Consider the following 21516-nt stretch of genomic DNA (forward strand, 5'->3'; position numbering starts at 1 on the left):
CAATAAAATTGCAATACTTTAGGGACTTTAGTAGGCCTACATATGTATTTGAACAGCAATGAAGCCGGCCATAGGCGCGGCTAGGCGTATCATACCATACATTGCAGTTCAAATGAAACATCATCATGATCATGACATGCCGTTTGTACGTTGAACACGGCACAGCACATACATCTCGTATGCAGAGAAATCAAATAGCTAGCCGGTCTTTTCAATCCCATCATTTCAACCTATTATTATGATGTAGACACGCATGCACGATGATTGCGGCCTAGTCGAGCCTAGCCTGCATGCCAGTCGGCCTGCTGACTCACCGCGTATTAAATGGCACAAAAATACCTCAAATTTTGCACAAAACAATCCATGATGTCAAATTATCACATCCAAAGTGTCGCCATGAACGTCAGCTTCAACTTCTCCAGCCAAAGTTTTCCATTGATAATCAGATTTCATGTAATCATGAAATTAAACCTTGTTTGATGTGTATTCCCATTGTCACAGCATAACGGTTTTCCAACTTGTCTTCAACGATAAAGCTGCTAATGAGCGTTGAGGCTACAACCTAATAATTAAAGACCGAATTAAAAAAGACTAGTTTGCGTCTGACGTCATGACAAAGGCCCGCCGTGATTGGTTGCTGACCTGCACAGTATGGCATTTTTGGTCTGGTTTACAGGACGGCATACGCAAGCTAGTCTTTTTAATTCGGTCTTCAATTATACAACATATGAGTTTGAAAAAATTCTAATGCATAATTCATGAACTTGATATACCCACACCATTGTCGCCACGTGCTAGGTGTTTCTAGAATCCCTATAGAATAAGATTAATTTTAATGCTAATTTATTGCACATGCTGAGGAAGCGTGATTACCTTTTGAACATTCGGAAATGGCGATAGGCGAATTTATGTATGGCGCAGAGAGGTGGGGGATATATATTGGGCTCTCGATATTGGGCGGAAATTAGAGTACTTGTCGGAATATAAATGTGTACAATCGGCCTACATGCCGCGCAATGTGCGGCATTTTAGGTGTCAATTTCAAAGCATACTACCTCCTGCGGAGGCAGAAAAATACACCAGAAAAATGTGACACAAGGCAGCTATTGGACTTAATGCCTTTTGGAAACAAACTCTTCATTTGTAGGTCTATATACATAATTATGAGTGCCATGATGGCGTGGAGACTATCTTTCTTGCTAACAGTAAGTACCAATATGGCCACATAGCCTACTTATTGTCTGTAGGCCTACATGCTTTAATTCCTATGAATATTACTTTAGCTGCGATTTTAAATCATGAATTCGAGAACTTGTCCCGCGCCGGCACATTTCCTTGCTTTTTGTAGTTAGATAGTGTGCCGAGATTGCCGACCAGTATTTCGTTTATATTGTCTAGTTCCATAATTTATTTTGCAACACTATAAATTATACTCAGTTATTATATTTTTTTGTGGCGAGCAATCGTTCCCGTGGCGTAGCCAAGAGGGAGAGGGGGCAAAGCTGCAAAGGGGGGGGGGGCGCATGTCGTTAAAGATAGGCTACATATTTTGTTACATACATAGGCCTACATGATACATGTAATGTTGTGGCGCTCATAAGTATGAGTAAATGAGAAATAACGTTTTGATACTATATTCACCATGCTGATTCTACTTTCTCTGGTTTCTTGTATAAATTACAGGTCTACAGACTACACTCAATAAAAACATATACCTATTGGATAGGCCTATAATGTGCAAATACATGTGAATAAAAATATAATGCATAATTGTACATAGGCTACTCGTAAGTAGTCTGGCCTGTAACAGCAGCATGTAAAGTCTGCACAAAAAGTAACTCAGCTGTTATAAATACGCCTATAGATTCAGAACTAATAATTGTTTTCACAATATTTCAGCATAGAGAGAAGCATGATTTATTTACACGCATTTTGATACCCCATTCGTCAAATGTCGTTCAATATTAACAACACAGTAGTGCTTTTACAAAAAATACCCGAATTTAAAAGTTGCAGTTTACAGCGATCAATGGTTATAATGCCAGCACTGTAAACACGTAAAGCCCGCCATTAGAGACCTTGCGGAATGAAGTTACTTTAACTTTAACTTTAACGTCTAGAGGATTATAGAGGATTATGTATTCAAAACCACTCTGCCATTAAAGCCGCTTGAAGTTAAAGTTAACGCGAGAATCTATAGTGTGCCGTAAATTATGATGAAATACGTCATACTTTAGAACAATAGTTTGCCTATTTCCTCATAGACTACATAATTACCACTTATGTATTATCTAGTTAATAGACCAATTATTGGAAATCTAATTTGGTTTGGGTAAAAACATGCTACATGTTGCTGAAAATTACTGATTGAATTAAATCAAAATAAATTTTGTTCCAAACGTCACACTTGATATATAATTTTGTGTGTGCTCATGACGTACACCAAATCAGCTTGCGGAACCAAGTTTTTGGCTTGACTTCAACGCCAAGGGGATTAAGTTCCCGTAAAATGGTCTGGTTTTACTTGAGCCAGCAGTGTACGATACTTCTGGAAGAGTAAAGCAGGTGCATAACATTTTTATATATAACATGTCATAGGTTGTGCCTGGTAAGAGAGAGAGAGAGAGGATAGGGAGGAGGAGAGGGAGGGCATTGGAAGTGGACAGGGAGGTGCTTTGCTGGGAGCCAGGGGGGGGGCGCCCCGTGGGACATCTTCTCTTCCTTCTTGACCCTTCCCTTTTGGATGCTGGCCGCCGTGATATTTTACGCTTTTAGGCCCTTTTCTGCCATTTTAAGCCCATTTTGTAAAAACGTTTCCTTTGAGAATCGGCCCACGCCCTCCTAACAGAAAACCCTGACAAAATCACTGGGGAGGGGGAAACAGGAGTGCAGTGGGTAATTATAGGAGGTCAAGTTTGAGAGAGCGAGTACAGATAAAGGGGGAGAAGGAGGGGAAAATAAGGAGAATGTAGGGAAGGGGAAATAGGAGGGGAAGGGGAGAGAGATTCAGAAGGAGGGGAAAGAAATAAAGAATATGTATTTCATTAGGCTTTGCGAAGTAAATTGGAATATGGAATTGACAAAGCTGACGAGCCTTTATTAAATAATATTATATATATATTGGCCTATAACTATCGTAAGAATATTGATTGAAACGTATAGGGCCTAGCTAGTTTCAAAATAATATGATAAGGAGATTAAGGGTCGGTTCATAGTGAATATTCGAAGGCGAATATTCGGCTTCGAATACTTTTTGTGACGTCAAAATATATACGGCAACGAATAAAAACGGAGTTGAATGGGATTAAATATCGCGCAACTGATAGCGAGATACTATTGATTTATATGAAAGGCTCGAGGTCACCTAAATATCGTTCGACAAACGATGATTTCAAAAATCCCCAATGAAAATTAAGGAATCTGGAATGAGCATTTTGAGCGTTTTGACAGTATTTTTGTGGGACATGAGAGCACATCAGACATATCGAATTACATTATGAATACGAAGAATGTCTTTCTGATCAAATAATTTTTTGAAATTCACGATATAATACAAATTTTATGACAAATTATTAAAATTTGATATTTTTCACATATTGATATATAACAGTCAACAGTAAATATTATAAATCTAATGATGTTTTCTTAAAGTGTATGTAGCTGGGAGGAAAAGCCGACGATCAATTGAAAATTTTGCCCTTTCATATTGAAGATATGGATTTTTTTTCCCAAAAGACCTAATTTTTTGGTGTTTTTGGGAAAAATCCATATCTTCAATACGAAAGGTCAAAATTTTCAATTGATTGTCGGCTTTTCATCCCACCTACATACATGGCCGTTCCTAGGGATTTTGCCGCCATAGGCAATGCCCCTCCCTGCCGCCCCACCAAAGCATACCAAAAAGGGGGTTACCCCCTTGAAAACTCCTCAGTTTTGACCTATTTGTATACTGCCCACTACTGATTTCCTCAGTGGCGTAGATTTCTTTTGGACATTGGAGGGATGGGGTTGCCACGGAAAAATAAATCTTGAATTATAATGCGCGCGAAGCGCGTGAAAAATATTCCCATTTTTTAAGCTAAACTGTTGAAATGTGGTGCAAAAATGAAATAGATGCGCGCGAAGCGCGAAAAAAATTGCACCTTTGGGACTGAAATGGCCAAATAAGAGGTGAATTGGTCAGAAACCCACATACAGGCGTCAACATTGGGGGGGAGGGGATGATTGTATGGAGCATCCTCCCCTGGCAAAGTATTGGGGGAATTTATCCCCCCCGGATCTACGCCTATCAGCCAATGAAAAAAGTATTCACCGGAAATATATTTGTGGGAGTTGAAACTATGCAGAACAACCAAAACCACGAGCGTTGGTACCCTATCATTGCGTGTTCTTTTAAAATAAATTCTTGTTTATTTCTATAATTTGTGAATCAGACATTAAAACACACTAGCAATGTAGGCCTACACAAGTTCGGAACGCAACTTTCTATTTTTTGACGCGTATTTCGGTCGAATGCCAAAATTGATTGCTCAATGAATCATGAAATGAGAGCAATACTACTTTGATGATACCGATCTCAAGTGGATATCAGCCAATGAAAAAAGTATTCACCGGAAATATATTTGTGGGAGTTGAATTTTGTTGAACTCGACAGATATATATTTGGTGGGTCACCGTGGGTGGTCTCATATAACACTTGTGAGGGCTGTCATATTTGTCGTCGCTTCAATCATATCTTATGATATTTATATATTTATTTATATATTTCGCTCCTATATTTTATAGTTGAGCACTGTATCTAGTGATGGTTTCACTATAATTTTTTACTATATATTTATTTATATATTTATTTATATATTTTATTTATTTATTTATTTATTTATTTATTTATTTATTTATTTATTTATATATTTATTTATTTATTTATTTATTTATTTATTTATTTATATATTTATTTATTCATTTATTTATTCATTTATTTATTTATATATTTATTTATTTATTTATTTAATTATTTATGTATATATTGACTTATTTATTGACTTATTTATTTATTTTTTATTTATTTATTTATCTATTGACTCATTCATGTCTTGATTTGCTTTGCAGTTGAAACCTACAAGAAGGTACCGGTTACAGGCAGGTCGTAAATGCCCCGAAATGCAAATCTTTTTGACTCCTATTCAGGTCAGGGGCGTAACCAGACCTGACCTTCCGGGGGGGGGCAAGATTGAAAAATTTCCCAATTTCTGATCAAAAGTTTTAGTATTTATGTTCGAGAGAAAGCTCGCTTGCCGCGAAGCGTTAAACGGGTGGAGTCGGTGGGGTCCAGGGGCAAAGCCCAGGCGGGGGTCAAGGGGGCTGAACGCCATGAAGCTCCTGGTTTTTGGCATATTAGAAAATATCAGTGTTTCAGAGTACAAATTTCAAAATGAAAGTAGTAGGCCTATAGATCTTCTTCTCTCTTTCTTTCCCTTTTCTCTTCTCCTTGAGTCCCTTCCCTTTTCTCTTCTCCCATCCCCTTTTCTTCCCTCTTTTTCTTTTCTTCTTTCCCTTTCTCTTCCCTCTTTCTTTTCCTTTTTCTCGTCTCCCTTCCCTTTTTCTCTTCTTTCCCCTTTCTCTTCCCTCTTTTTTCTTCCCTCTTTTTTTCTTCCCCTTTTCCCCTTCCCAAATTTTTACTCTTCTTCCAGGTTTGTTGTGTCCGGGGGCAGCTTGCACCCCCGGCCCCCACTGGTTACGCCACTGCTCCTATTTAGACCCATTTATACAGACATTAAATCATGACAATAGTTCAATGGAGTTTACCTATTATGATTTTCGTTAAAGAAATTCTCTAAATTTTGCTTACATTGGTCAACAGGCAATACTTGTTAACAGTCGGGCAACGCTGTGAATTGTAGAACTATATCTTTCTCCGGTTCATAGTTTTATATTCGAAGCCGCATACATTTTGACGCCCAAAACGTATTCGAAGCCGAATATTCACCTTCGAATATTCACTTTGAACCAGCCTTAACGCTGGGTCCCGACATAATCCATGTTGAGTGGTATCGCGAGTTCATTCATGTTTACTCAAACGAAGCTCTTAAGGTAGAGTCTTTTGTCTTGAAGTGGGACTAATAACCATTTGACTAAACAAAAGAGAGACATTTGGATGTAGTTGGTAACAAGCTCTTACACATGCCCTTCTTTTGAACGCACATTGATACACATGTCCCGAGTTTAAGCAACAAGACGCTGTTGGTACAGAAACCAATCTGACGTTCGCGTTGAAGTGAATTTGAGCAAGAAATCCAATCAATATTTTTGAAGTTGCCGTTAAAGTTCCAGTAACTTCATTCCGCAAACTCTCTATTATCTTCGCGCTTACTTCAAATCAATACAAGTAACTGCAACTTTTAAATTGGGGTATTTTTCTTTCAAAACACTGCTGTATTGTCAATATTGAACAAAATTGGACAAATGGGGTATCAAAATGCGCGTAAATAAATCATCCTTCTTGTTATGTTAAAATATTGTGAAAACAATTATTAGTTCTGAATCTATAGGCGTATTTATAACAGCTGAGTTACTTTTTGTGCAGTCTTTATTATGAAATAACACTGAGGTAATTGACTATACCATAGCCTACTCCAACTGTAACGGTATAGAAAAGAATCAACATGACACCATATCCCATAGGCCTAGGCCCCTATGAGTGTTTGCTCAAACTGGAGCTCAGTCCGTACAGGAAGAGGCAATTACTGGGGTAGTAAAGACCGGTACAACGATGTCAGAGAAATGGAATACACCATGCTACACATACACCCACACCCCACCTCCATACCGACACCACCCCCACATTCGCCCTCAACACAAAATATGAAAGTAATGTAGTTTTACCATTTTTCGGATTACCACTGAGCATGCTGAATAGGCCCCTAGGCTTATTATATAATTTGCAGCTGAAACTAAAGAAAAACTCACAGCTGACCTCCTATACACATATCAATTTACATACATACCCCAACTCACCCTTATCATTCCATTACATAAATATACCCACCCCACCCAATAAACACAGACCTACCAGTGGCGGCACCGGGCTTTTTTGAGGGGGGGGGGGGCAAAGTGAATTTTATGGGGGATCAACCAATTTTGTACAAAATTGCCGCAAAAGTTGATATTTGTTTTAGTTTCAGTTTATTTATTTTCCATATCAACAACGCAATGAAAAGATATATAATACATAATGGAAGGATGACCAAAAAAAAAAAAGAGCAAAGCTCGAGAAGACTTTGACCACCCTGAAGATTTGTGTGATTGGGGGAATCAAACGGGGATGGGGGTCAAACGCACTTTTTCTTCCCAACAAAATAAATGCGCACGGTCATGTTTGGGCAGTTGTACAAATCTATTCATTTTTTCCAGCCATGGCTTAATTCTGAATTGTCACCTAATTTGGGTGTACTTTGTCTTGGGTCCAATCTCTGTCATGGAAAATTTGCTATATCTTTCTAAATATAATAAGTGTTTGTTCTAGATTTGTGAAATAGCGTTTCATATTTGAAAGAACTAATGTTTAATTGCAACATTTCGAAACCACAAACCTAAACTGGGTGTTATGATGTACAAGATTGGGCTACGAGTATGCATTTTACCAAGTTGGCAATAGGTATTTCCTTCATGTTGCCAATGCATGACTTTCTTTATTATACTCAAAAACGGATTTTATTATACTAGAAAGTTGTTTACGTGCATGTAGGCTCCTTCACAGCCGGTTTCTGTCGTGTATGTTTACGAATGAGCTACATGCAGACTGGGTTGCCAGGGACTACCAGGACAAAGTATCGTTTTGACTATAACAATGTAAATATTAGCAAGATTTGGATTTGACCCCCTATCAGGTTAACTGATAACATAATTAATTGGAAATCTGAAATAAACACTTATTTTGTAAACAGGTGAAACTCTATGATTATTTATGGTTGGAAACTTAGGAAATTGCTGTTAATGAAATAAATAATATATTAAACATACATTTTGTTTTTTCAACGATGAAAATCCATTCACAAATAAGGTTTTTAGGAACCATTTGACATTAAACATTTTGAACAATTGCTCTATGAAAATAAGGGATATAATTGCACCGCTGATCCAGGCTGCTGATAAGCTGTCAACAAGTGTGATCACTAATTCAACGATAATAATGAGCAATTATCTGACCAGAGGCACATTCTCCGATAAAGTGTCCAAAAAGCCAAATCTGTGTCGCCCATAGTGTCAAGTCGTATTCAGACTTGTTTCGTCAGAAAGAAATGACTTTTATTAATATAACTAATACTTCGGAGTTGCTTTCTAAAATGTGTGGGGCTGGAGGTTGTAACATGCCTAGAAAGTATAAAACAATAAAGCTGATTATGCATGTCCATTGTTTTCCTCCATGTCGCCAGCCAAGGTACGTTCCGTATAATGTGTCCCTGTTCGTTAAAGGTGAACCTCATTGAAAATAAAGTTATATATCAATGGAAAGCTTATGATATCAGGATATTAAAAATAATTTTTTCCGATTTTTTTGATGGCCAATAAAGCTGAAAAATTAAAAAAATGAATGAATTTTTGGTCTTTTAAGGCGCCCAAAAGCACCCAAATCAATCGTCTTTGACCTTGAGAATGCTCGTGACGTAAGCTCAGGGTTCGCAGTCACGTGATCCTACTCGGAAACATGTAAACAAGACTTGCTTCCTGTACTTTGCAAGCTGCCCGGCAAGTCTGATTTTCAAAATAAAGCTTGAAATGAGAAGAATCTTCAAGTTGCTGATTCCTTCTATATATATTAGAAATAATAGAATTATTGTCAACACGAAAATGTTCCGTAAATTTTTGACAAAATCAGTCATAACTGGCTGGGTATAACTGGGTAATTGAGTTTGAATTTCGCGCTGGGATCAATTCCATGCGCAAATGATTGCTGCTACCGTATACCGTTCATGTCATGGACTGAATAAACATGATCGAATAACAAATTAAATAACTTGTTTGTGACATTCCCTATTCTTGATTCATTTAAAAATATCTGATTTTTAAAAATATCGTCTTGTAGTAATCAAAAAATTAATTAAAAAACGCCGATTTCATCAAATCCAGCCCATAAAGGTTTTCATATTATAACGCATTGCGGTAATACATTCTCCCGGTACATTCTTTCCACACAATCATAATCACGATTGAAAGAAACAGATACTTTATTATAAAATAAATACGATTTAGGCTTAGTAGACCGTTATTTGATGGAATTCTGAAATCTGAATAAAATTAAAATATTGTCACTTGTGTCACGATTCTTTTAATGATACTACCATCAGTGTACTGAAAAAGTGAAACATTCATGTATGGATTACCGAACACGATGCGTAAATTGCTGCTTTTATGCTGAAGAAATTACAGGCAGCCGCGCCGATCAAGGTGGGCAAACACAGCGACTCGCTTCGTCTCCGGTAGCACAAGTTCAAGTTGCGCCGTGTTTCAGCAGATTTGATCAATCGTTCCCTTATATTTGGAACATCTACCGGAATAAATGTTGCTGATGAAGTAGCAATAAGTTGGAAATATCAGAATGTGAATATCAAATCGGTCATTTTGTCTGCAAGCACAGTACGTACAGTCGCGGATACGGAACACTCGGCGACTGAGTGAGTTCACCCCGCCCCGTATGTATCTACGAGTTCGCCTATCATACATGACCGGTTGTAAAGTTAAGAAATAATTTAAAAATCCCGTACATGTACTTTATTCTATTCCTTCATTTTCTCATTGTGATAAGTTCATCTCAACTTGGTGTGACGATCTGAACTGGTAGCACTAGCAGTTATTTTTTGCAATCTGTTTTCATTCCGGTTCTTCGGCGAATCTTCGCTCTTTGTGCTTTACTGTAATATTCCCTGCATATCGTGGATGGCTTGGCCTATCCCAAATCACCCCGGCCAGCATGCAGCACTTTTCCCATTTTTTAATCCACACACTTTATTCAGGAACTTCATTCTTGATTTGATCATGATGTTTCCTTCATGTTATTCTTATTTTATTGAAGATATTTTTCATGTTAAGTAAGTTGGCAATGACTGAGTTCGTGCATTGGGCCGATGCATGCCACAGTAATGCATGGACATTGTGTTTACAATCAAACCCGGAAGTAACTGTGTGTCCCCGTGTTGACGTCATCATCGAAAGCGCCCAATTTGAACGATTTCGTTTTGTAATTTAGGGGGTGCCAATATCCAATCTTTGCATGGAGATTATGTCTATCCTGGTGCGTTAGGCAAATAAAAATATTCTTTTCTGCTTCCTGGCATCATAAGCTTTCCATTGATATATAACTTTATTTTCAATGAGGTTCACCTTTAAACATGCGCGCATAATAATGGATTATAGGTACTTTTCATTAGTGGTATCATGCCCTAATAATAAAGTATAAAACATCACAACGCAAGTTATTAAATTTTTCCAACAGGTCTTTGAGACTATGTCGCCAAAATTGTTCACAGATACGTTACCATATTTCTAATGAACAACAATCTGTCAAAATAACTGGCTATATGAATGTTCCCATATGTTATGGATCAAGCAGGCTCTATAGTTATATTATATATGTGGTACATAACACAATCATGGTTTCAAAGTAAAAAAATCAGGTCTATTAATGGCAAAAAATCCTGACGTTACGTTCATGCGTTCACAGATACGTTACCTAAATTCTACTCCCCTCGGAAAAAACGCTGTGATAAATGAAGCCAAATACCATATCAGACTTTAGTACATTGGGTGATGACTGATCAAGTATGGGCATTAAGTCGGTAAGTTTTTACACTTGCACGATTAAGACAAAAGTGGGAAAGGGCTTCACAGATACATTACCACTGATACGTTACCCCCATGCGTACAAGTAATATTGCTCAAAAATGAAGTATTGTTGAAAAATCACCCATGCATTGTTTTGTGTTCTGAAACTATTAAAGTTTACGATTCTGAATGATTTTCACGAATTCTTCGTGGTTGGCATTTTGCAATTCCTGAGCCCAAACTTGGACGCTTTATCTGAGAATGGGCCCAGACAGGAACCAAGCTGGGTATAAACAGTGCAGAAGGCTACTACCATCACTAATTGATGCTGGGAGTGACACTGGTGGTGGTGGGGGGGTAAATACCAGTAATTGGGGGTAGATAGTGGCTTTGGTTTTACACATTTTGGTATAGCAACTGGACAGTTTATAGTTGTAACAATATAATCAACACATTCAGAAAATAAAGATTGGTTTGAGCCCAGGAATCCCTGGGATTAAGTAATCAGTCTTTTTGATTATATTGTGATCAGTGTAACTACCAAATAAACTATACATTGCGAATAAATATCTCAAATAAAATACCATGTTTTTAATGGATTTTAACTGTAATTTACCAAACATTGGTAAATGGTAAAAATAATGGTAAAACACAGAAGAGGTAAAAGGACAGAGATATGGAATTGATATGAAATCCCTTAAGCAGCAAACATTCTTAAGGTTGTCTGAATATAGATTGTTGTATAACTTGGATGATGTGATTTCAATTGAGCAGTTTGTTACAGGTATGAATTAAAGGAGTATTTTGTGATCCTAGCATCCTCTTTTTGTGACATTTTTCAGTACATATCCACGAAAAAGCTTATTTCAAAAATTTCAGTTGATTCCGATTTTGCGTTTGCGAGTTATGCATGATTATGTGTATTACAATGCTCCAACGAAATTCAAATTTCACGATATCTTTGCAAAACGAATTAACCTGCAAGAAATATTTTGTAAATAAACATTATGTAGCCAGAGGTTTCCAGTGGTTTCCAGTTTTTGTGAAAAGTGGCAGATGAGGCTGCGGATCACGAAATGCCCTTTTAAATGTAGACCTATTTCGCACACATTTTTCAATTCAGCTTTCAACATGAAAATTTTGAGTATTTCCTAGTATGTCATTGGTGGTGTATTTACCAATAAATGCCAATATTTCACACCCGGTTAGTTGTGCCAAACATTCAAATTTACTAGCATTCCAAGTAGGCTACTTGCAATTCAAAGTTATGAAGTTGATCTGCATCCATGGCGTTGTCTTTTTAAAGACATTTCTTGTTGGTTTTGTTTCAGGTGATCTGTTTAGCCGATCACACAGAAGCTTTCACAACACTACCGAGCGACCCCGTATGTAATTGTAGTCAACCACCACCCTGTCTCAGGAATTTAGGCATATTTCCAGTGCCACATAGCCTAGTGGAGATTACTTGTCCCACAATCATGACAATCGGCCCACCACGCAGTGTATGTGTTAAACACCCGTTGGATAAGTTCCAAGTAACGAACAGGAGTGTTACCGATGAGTTAGACAATGGGAGACAATATTGTACATCGAATGTTCAACTTTTTACGTGTGAGCCTGACGGTAAGTTTCTCAGTGCCAATGTATCATGATGCAGTCATGTCTACAGTAGAATTCATCTCGACCTTTGCAGGACTTAAACCCCATTAAAAGCTATTAAACCAAGATAACACTCATTGAAACAGCTCAACTGATTAAATCGGATCTTCTCTGGTTGTGCACATGTGTCTGTTTTACATGTGCGATATCGCAATAAAGCTGGTATTATAGCTTCAGTTGGGTAACCGATTATAAAGGAATTGCAAGGAAACAATGGTATGTGGACCTTTGTTCACGAAATGAGACAATGGCCTGCTTTTTGTTAACCAGCATTCTTGAAAATGAGCAACATAATGATTGTTGACTTAACACGGTTTGGAAATAATTTCTTCATATTTTTGGTGTTATCTGTCGTTTACATATCCTTCCTAAAACACAAAAGTGCGACCCTCTCCAAACACCTAAATTAGCTAAAAATTTAGGACATGTTACAAAACTATATTTTCTAGAATTTCAGAGAATAGTTTAAATGTAGCTTGTACCGTTTTTTTGTGGCATCCTTCAGAACGGAGCGGTCCGTTACCAATATAGCTCAATATTTTCGGTCAAATCTCCATTCAATTAACACGGGGAGTTGGCTAGCTATGAGCTAGCTATGCTTTGCCCTCACTCATATTCTATACGAAAGTGCGACTATTTCTGAACATCTAACCTAGCTGTAATTTTAGGTCATGTTAGAGAAATATATTTGCTAGAAGTTTGGAGAATAGTTTAAATATTGGCCGGTTATTTTTCACACAGTGATGTTAACTAGGCAAATGCAATATACTTCTAACATACACTATTTGTAAAGGTCGCGCGTCAATGGTGAGAGCACTGTGTATTGTGTATAGGAAAACGGACAGTAACTGCAGTATGTTGCTCTGATTTTCACCGTAAAAATCAAAATGGTGTCTTATAAAAATTAAACATGTGTCTATAAGGAACACGATCAATTAAGGCATAGACACAGATACATTGTAACAAAGTCATATACTATAAAAAATATATACCTATAGGCCTATACCTAAATGTTAACATTTCGAGGGTTTCAAGCACCAACTTTTTTGACCTCAGCTGAACCAAACTGGAACGCACCTGTCCGTTCCATTTTGGTTAGGGGTGCTACTCGCCCTTACACCACATGTACGCGCAAAAGGAATACACTACATATTCAGGGCTGGATTTACCATTGGGCCAGATGGGCCCGGGCACAGGGCCCCCAAATGTTTGGGGCCCCTAAATTGCCCTGTGTATGTTTCTTGTTAACCCGGAAACACCATTTTGGAACAAAATAGGGTAAAATAGCAAAATTTGGCCCTTCATACTGCAGTTACTGTTCATTTTCCTATACACAGTAGGCCTACTCTTACCATTGACGCGTGACCTCTACCTCTGTATGTTTAGGTATAGGGCATTGCCTAGTTAACGTCACTGTGTGAAAAATAACCGGCCAATAAAAGTACTCTCTGAAATTCTAGAAAATATAGTTTTGTAACATGTCCTAAATTTTTAGCTAAAAACTTTGGTGTTTTAGGAAGCAAGGGCACGGCACGGCCTGCAAAATTTTCTGTGTCAATCGAATGCATATTTTACTGACTATCACTCACTTGTGTACCGCTCTCTTTACAGACATGACAACCGTAAACACGACAACAACTGATGTCACAACGTCATATTCCATGACAACGACATCAGGATCAACATCAACAGATAGCGCCACGTCAACGTCATCAGATACGTCAACATCAATCCCGTCAACGTCAATCACGTCAACGTCAATCACGTCAACGTCAACAGACACCATAACATCAACAACAGATTACACAAGTACCGGGACAAGTACCAGACCCTCTTGTAAAAATGGTAATCTTTGAAACAAATTGGCAACTACTGAATTACAATGCTTCATTACAATGCTTCATAGAGCTCTTAATCTTTAGAGGAGCACTAAACACTAAATAAGATAAAAAAATTTAAGATATTTATTTTGTTGCTACTAAACACGGATGTAAAACGTCATGGGTGCCGGTCGTTGAAGAGATTATCAACGTGGTGACTGGGCTATTCCAGTTGAAATCCACACTACCCCTGTGGAAGTATTTGGAAATATTTTCCACAGGGGGAGTATGTTTTTCCAAGTATAATTGGTCAGAGTTAATCATTTTGAAACTAATACTCCCCCTGTATTATGGCTTTACCTACAGCCTGTCTCAAAAAAAATTGTGCAAGTGAAAAGCGCCCTCTTTGGCAATTAGAAAATACCGTTGTGACATAATGCTTACATCAAAGTCACGGGTGCAGTCTTAGCTCTCAAATGCCGTTTGTTCTGTTCAATTTGCTTGTTACAATTTCGAGATATGTTTATTTAACAACGAAAGGGTAAAATCACAATTGTGCCACTTTTACTAGGGAAGAGAGCTGTACATGTAAATCAATGATAGCTGATGTTGATGCGTCAATGCACTCGCCCTTTCGGGGCGCATGCATTAGACGCATCAACATCAGCACGCGTGCATTATTTTGTCTAATATCTCTCCCAACAAGTAATACGCGTTCATTAACCTATAACATATATAAGTGCGCCATATTTGTTTGTCTTTTAACATATCTTAAGTGACCAGTATTTACCATGATAAAATCATTGACATACACATGTATTTAATTTTTTCAGCAGAATGTGAAATATTTATTTATCTTTTAATCTCTTTTAAGTGGAAAAAGAGAATCATCATTCCTGCTTCATGATAAAACAGTAAAAACAGTCAAAAAAATAAATTTTGTATTGTGTAATTGATGCATTCTTTTGATTTCACGAAGGAACTCATGATAAACTTGATGCTATCACTGTTACATGTAATGCCCTCTTCCCTAGTAAAAGTGGCACAATTGTTATTTTACCCTGTCGTCTTTAACTAAACATATCTCGAGATTAAAACAAGCAAATTGAACAGAACAAACGGCATTTGAGAGCTAAGACTACGCCCTTGACGTTGATGTAAGCATTATGTCACAACGGTAGTTTCTAATTGCCAGAGAGGGCGCTTTTCACTTGCACAATTTTTTTGAGACAGGCTGTATATCTTCCACAACTGGAGTGAGTATTTCAAATGGAAGTTACCGTTGTCTATTCACCCGGGGGGGGGGGTCACTCTCACACAAAAGTGCCTCCCACCCGCGTCCGAACACCTCTGAAATGCACCCTTAATGGCGAATTTTCACATAACCAAATTGCACCCACACCCCGGGGGCACTCCAACTTTGAGGTGACGCGTATGTAGGGCTGTTAAGACCCCTTTTTCAGCATCGCTGTCACCCAAAGACCCCATATTTTTTACGAACACATGCTCGCTCCGCGCTCTGTCACCCGAAGACCCCCTATTTTTCCATTTGATCTGTCACCCAAAGACCCTTACAAGTTCAATTTGAACAGCAACTTTCATTTATCACTGATTTTGTTACTTATTTTGAAAAAATAAAGAAATTTGAAGCCATTTAGAACTAGAAATTTGATTTTTGAGGTTTTTGTGGCGCTGTTTTGGTTCTCACCCAAAGATTCCATTTAAAAAAAAGTCATGTTCTCACCCAATGACCCCATATTTTTTACATTTTGCTCTCACCGAATGCCAAAAATCATGCTCTCACCCAATGACCCCATATTTTTTACATGTTGCTCTCACCGAATGCCCCTTAGTGCGAAAGCGCCAGCCCTACACCTATATCCATTTCAAATTGAAGTGCCCCCCCCCCCCGGGACCCACACATGCAAAATCATACCCTAAATGGCGTAGCACATGCAAAAACCATACCCTAAATGGCGTCAACTGAGAAATATCTATATTGATACCCTAAGTGGCGTTAACAGGGAAATGAGCTAATTTGATACCCAAGGTGTCTTTTTGATGTTACAGACATATAAATACTGAAGAAAACATACACAAAAGTAACAATAACCAATTAAAAAGTGGTGATTTTTATCAAATTAGTGCAAACTCACTCAAACAATAATATTACTAACCCTAAACGTCTAAGGATTTGGCTGAAAAGGACCCCTAAATGGCGATGCCTTCTGAAAAAGTACCCCCTTTTCAAAAAGACGTCGTCGACGACGCTGTGTGGTGAAAAACATACCCTTTTAGACGTTTTTCTTGGACACGGGTGCGTAGCAAGTCAAGTAGTGAGTGACCCCCGGGTCTATTCAATTCAGAATTGATACTCCCTTTGTGGCAGAGTTTAGCCGAATCTTCCACAGGGGTAGTGTGGATTTTAAATGGAATAGCCCATTTGCCGAACTTGCATGCCAACCAGAACTGGGACAACACCCTAAAATTGATCAGAATTTAGGTTTTCGTATGTTTGGAACAATATAGATGTGCTTGCTAATGAAGCTGGAAAATGGCAAACGTGACAGCAATAATTTTTTTTTGGGGGGGCTTTGGGGCGCCAGCGCCCCGGGGTAAAAGCAGGGGTGGCCAAATTGAAGGGGCGGCGGAAGAAGAAGGGGCGGCAAAAACAGGGGCGGCAAAAACCACAGGGGTGGGAAAAAGAATTAGTAAATAAAAAAGGGCGGAAAAATTTGATAAAGCATAAATTTTTTTGAAAAAATGGTACTATACATCAAAATTTCCTGCTTTTCCGCCTGAAACCCTTTTTTTTTTTGCCCTTCACTTTTTCAAACGACCGAGAAAAAATTGGGTCAACCTTTTCGGGCTGTTGAGGAAGGGGCGGCAAAATTGAATATTCTTCAGCCCCCGGGGTTGGGGCGGCCACGGTACGCCACTGTTTGCGCTATCGGCTCGAGTGAGGACTCTGGAAATTCTGCTCAGTGCAAGTGCATTATTTACATGTTACAAGTGACTTCAGTTTTGATGTGTGCGATTTTTGTTGTTTGATTTGTTGGTTTTAAGGTAATGTCAGAAATTTCTTATTTTCGTGATTTTTAGGAACAGCAAAACCCTGTAAGGATAATCGATGCAGAAACTGTGGCTGGTTGGTTCTCTTGTTTCTTCCAGTTTTGCTTCTCCTCTTTGCGTCTTGGTATCATCGCCATAAAATAAGAATTTGGATCCGAAGGTATATAAATAACTCGATTAAATGTAATGTTAACAGAATAGAGCGACACGTTTGTGAAGGTTCCCATTCATCCATGTATCCAGTATAAAAAATTAAACTCTTTTAAGATAAGGTGCGATATCGTAACCTCCCCAAAACGCGAGTTCAGTTGAATGGTTTTAAAAAACCATTCAACTGAACTCGCGTTTTGGGCGAGTTTACGGTATCGCACTTTATCCTAGGTGCGTCTCTATGTCGTCTATTGATTTGGCGGCAATTGGTCATTGACCAGTGGCAGGGTGGTGTTGCCAGAGGTCGTTGATTTTGAGTCAAACTTCTTAAGAATGTTGTTTTATTACTGAGCCCGATTGTTAGTAGCGTGGATTCTGTTACATACAATGTACAACGACCTCTGCTAACACCATTCTGCCACTGGTCAATGACCAATTGCCGCCAAATCAACAGACGGCCTAAAGATGCACCTAGTATAAAGTGCGATACCGCACAGTGTAATCGCCCCGATATCTTCATGGCAGAAATCGCCATGATGGTAGTCCGCAGCCACGCATGGCCATTTTGTTCCGACCTGTTTAATAGTTCTGAGACGCATAATGGGCCGAGGGACATCCGACTAAGGCTATTGACAATAGCCTGGTGACTGACCTCTGTAGATGTCAGTGAGCATGGTATACGTCACCACCTCCACCAGTGGCCTACGCTGCGCTATAGTACCGTGTATCTTCCGTGACCCGAGTGTTTACGAATGAGGGCAGCTGTCTTTTTTTGTTCGGCACATATCAAATCAGAATTTGTGTCAGTTTTTGAGTTCAAAACGCACGGTTATTTCTCAATACGCAAGCTAACGACTATCATATTCGTTCAACACATATTTTCAAGTGCAAGCCTTGAAATTGGCTTCTTTAGAATCAAAAAATTACGGGAGATTTTCTACCCCGGTATCCAAAGATTTATCGTCTGAATATCAAATCGTGCATAGAACATACACGTGTATCTATCCCGGGTATTGATTTTAGTTTCTCTGCTGTACAATGTAATTATTTACCAGGTGATGTCGGTGTGTACCGTAGCCTCTCAAAACGCGAGTACAGTTGAATGGTTTTATAATACGGTCGTGGCACTTAGAAGCTTCCGTAGTTTTAAGATTTTGATTTTATAGAATAAACCGACATTAACAGTTTACAAAGACGGGTGTGATATAATGTCATTTAATGATTTTTCAAAGCATTCTGCTATCCTTAGTTTAGACAATCATAATACCTATCGTAGACATGGTAGAATTCCATTTACAAGCATAATAATATGCCTCTACATGAGTATTTTTTAAGTAAGAGGCGAAGGCAGATGACCTCCACAAAAACATTATTTAGAGTTTGAGCAACTATATTACTGATACAGGCGGCTGTGCAAACAAGTATTATTGTAAGACCAATCTATTGTAATGTTTTGTGGAAAGTGTCTGCATTTCGTCTCTTTCGTCAACGTCTCTTTTCGTCAAAAAAAGAAAGAAAAAAAAAGCCCTCTCATTTAGAGGCATATGCTTGTAGATGGAATTCTACGGTATTACTGCAACGCCAATAGATTATAGATTTCAAACTCCACAACTTAAATAAATACCGCAATATCAAACTATGCTCATATTTACAGGTGTATTGGGGTTACGATTCCGCATGGGGCCATGTCTTCAGAATTATTGACCGAACAAGGCTCCATTTACAGAGAACCCACGACGCAGGATTCAAATCCGGATTCGAATAATTCAGATGAACAACAAAACGATGATGCAGGAATTGAAATAACGCAAAATTTAAATAATCCAGTGGAAGAACAACATGACGAAACAGCTATATGAAATTTGCCTATACCTCTTGAGGAGCGGACAGACGAATAACGCAAAAAACTGATTCCGTCCGCAAGTCTTGTTTTTATGGTCCAGGACCACAATGCTATATTGGAACTCCATTATTTTTAAGTTTTTTACACCCGGCGTAACTTACGCTAACATTGATAAAAAATCCACAAATATTTTCGCTACTCCTACCGCGTGTCCACACCTAGTCTACTCCTAGCACTAACGTCGACCAGTTCCACCAATTATTCACTTCTGGTCGGCGTAAACATCGGCTACCACTTCCGGTATTTTCGTGACCTTTTTCAACCACGGGATATGTAATGTCTTTGTTCCGACCAACAAAAGGGTCAAACTTACACCGGGTGCCAGGAGTAGCAGCGTTTACATTGTAACCTAAGCCTGGCGGAGGTTAGACCCAGCTCGCTACTCCTGACTTTTGTCAGGAGTAAATCGTCGGACGTACGCCTGGCGGACCTTACGCTGACCATCGTTCACACTGCCACTAGGCCTACTCCTGGCAGCGCCTACCGCTACTCCTAGCAATTTGCGCCGACCAAGTTCCGCCGCGCGTACGTACGACAATGTGAACACAAGTCAGCGGCCTCAGCCGTGCGGGGCTTACGACATTAATGATTTTGCATTGTGGTCCTGGATCACATGTTGTGGACGAAATGATATATTTGTGAAAATACACGGGCTGTATGCATATCTATTTAAATACAAGGAAGGTCTGAATTTTTTTTTATTATTACCAGGTTCGGTCTGTATGTATAAATGAAAGTTGATCTTAAGTTGAAAGTTAATCCTGGGGGAGGGGCAGGAGGCAGTGGCGTGCGCAGCACATTGAATGTGTGGGGGGGGGGCAGGTTGTTCAGTTCCCCCGAATGGAGTCTGAATACCCAGCAAACACAAAAACGTTTTAAAAACGTTTTAAATAAGTTATATTTTGGCTTTTGGTTTAGGTAAAAACGTTTTAATAACATTAAAATGTCGGGTTATATAAAGGTCATGATAACGTTTTAAAACGTTTTTATGAAAACACACTACAACAATATTTTTAAATGTTGTCAAAATGTTATTGTAAACTATTTTTGCAAACATTTTTGCCAAATATTGTGTCAATACTAAAATAACATTATGTTAAAATATTTGAACCCAGCAAACATAGAAATGTTCTTAAAATGTTTTTTTTTCAAAAGCTTTTAATAACATTTAAATGTCGGGTTATATAAAGGTCATGAAAACGTTTTGGGTTAGGGTTAGGGTTAGGGTTAATCCTGGGGGAGGGGCAGGAGGCAGACCCACTCCTCCATGCCTTTGCTTGGTAGCAGAACTGTATACTATAACCCAGTTCCTATCGTCTGACCAAAGTTCATCAGTTGGGCTTGGTGTAATGAGACGATGTTCTAGAATTCCGGCAATGTCAATACCTGCATCAGCACAGCCCATGAATAGCTGATGGATTTTCCCTTGTTGATTAATAGTACGGACAAGGTAGACAGGCGACAATAATCAGGGCCAACAGTTCGTGATGGTGTGCCGAGTTCCCGCTGGTCCGTCATGGAGTCAACAATAGACTGCCGCTCATCTACCCTCGGAATGTTTGGAGATTTGCTTGTAGTTTTCGTAATCATTGAGTTGCAGGGAATTATTCATGATGCAGTCATGTCTACAGTAGAATTCATCTCGACCTTTGCAGGACTTAAACCCCATTAAAAGCTATTAAACCAAGATAACACTCATTGAAGCAGCTCAACTGATTAAATCAGATCTTCTCTGGTTGTGCACAAGTGTCTGTTTTCAATGTGCGACATCGCAATAAAGCTGGTATTATAGCTTCAGTTGGGTAACCGATTATAAAGGAAACGAAAGGAAACAAAGGTATGTGTACCTTTGTTCACGAAATGAGACAAAGACCTGCTTTTTGTTACCCAGCATTCTTCAAAATGAGCAACATAATGATTGTTGACTTAACACAGTTTGGAAATAATTTCTTCATATTTTTGGTGTTATCTGTCGTTTACATATCCTTCCTAAAACACAAAAGTGCGACCCTCTCCAAACATCTAAATTAGCTAAAAATTTAGGACATGTTACAAAACTATATTTTCTAGAACCTATTTAGAATAGTTTAAATG

The 21516-nt window shown here is 38.5% G+C and overlaps 1 protein-coding gene across 1 annotated transcript; it reads left to right on the forward strand.

The window, feature by feature from the left end:
• Positions 1–1161: 1161 nt before the first annotated feature.
• Positions 1162–20182, forward strand: LOC140168235 (uncharacterized). Its single transcript, XM_072191570.1, has 5 exons — positions 1162–1205; positions 12150–12441; positions 14089–14322; positions 17400–17529; positions 19174–20182. Exons 1-5 carry the CDS (start codon positions 1164–1166, stop codon positions 19376–19378), a joined length of 903 nt encoding a protein of 300 aa, XP_072047671.1. The 5' UTR covers positions 1162–1163; the 3' UTR covers positions 19379–20182.
• Positions 20183–21516: the final 1334 nt, after the last annotated feature.

The sequence above is a fragment of the Amphiura filiformis genome, chromosome 13, assembly GCF_039555335.1.
Source record: "Amphiura filiformis chromosome 13, Afil_fr2py, whole genome shotgun sequence".
NCBI lineage: Eukaryota > Metazoa > Echinodermata > Ophiuroidea > Amphilepidida > Amphiuridae > Amphiura > Amphiura filiformis.

Coding starts and splice junctions, on each gene's coding strand:
- LOC140168235 (XM_072191570.1), top strand. CDS start 1,164: ATGAGTGCCATGATGGCGTGGAGACTATCTTTCTTGCTAACA. Junction 12,442..14,088: donor TTTTACGTGTGAGCCTGACG/GTAAGTTTCTCA, acceptor CTCTCTTTACAG/ACATGACAACCGTAAACACG. Junction 14,323..17,399: donor CAGACCCTCTTGTAAAAATG/GTAATCTTTGAA, acceptor CGTGATTTTTAG/GAACAGCAAAACCCTGTAAG.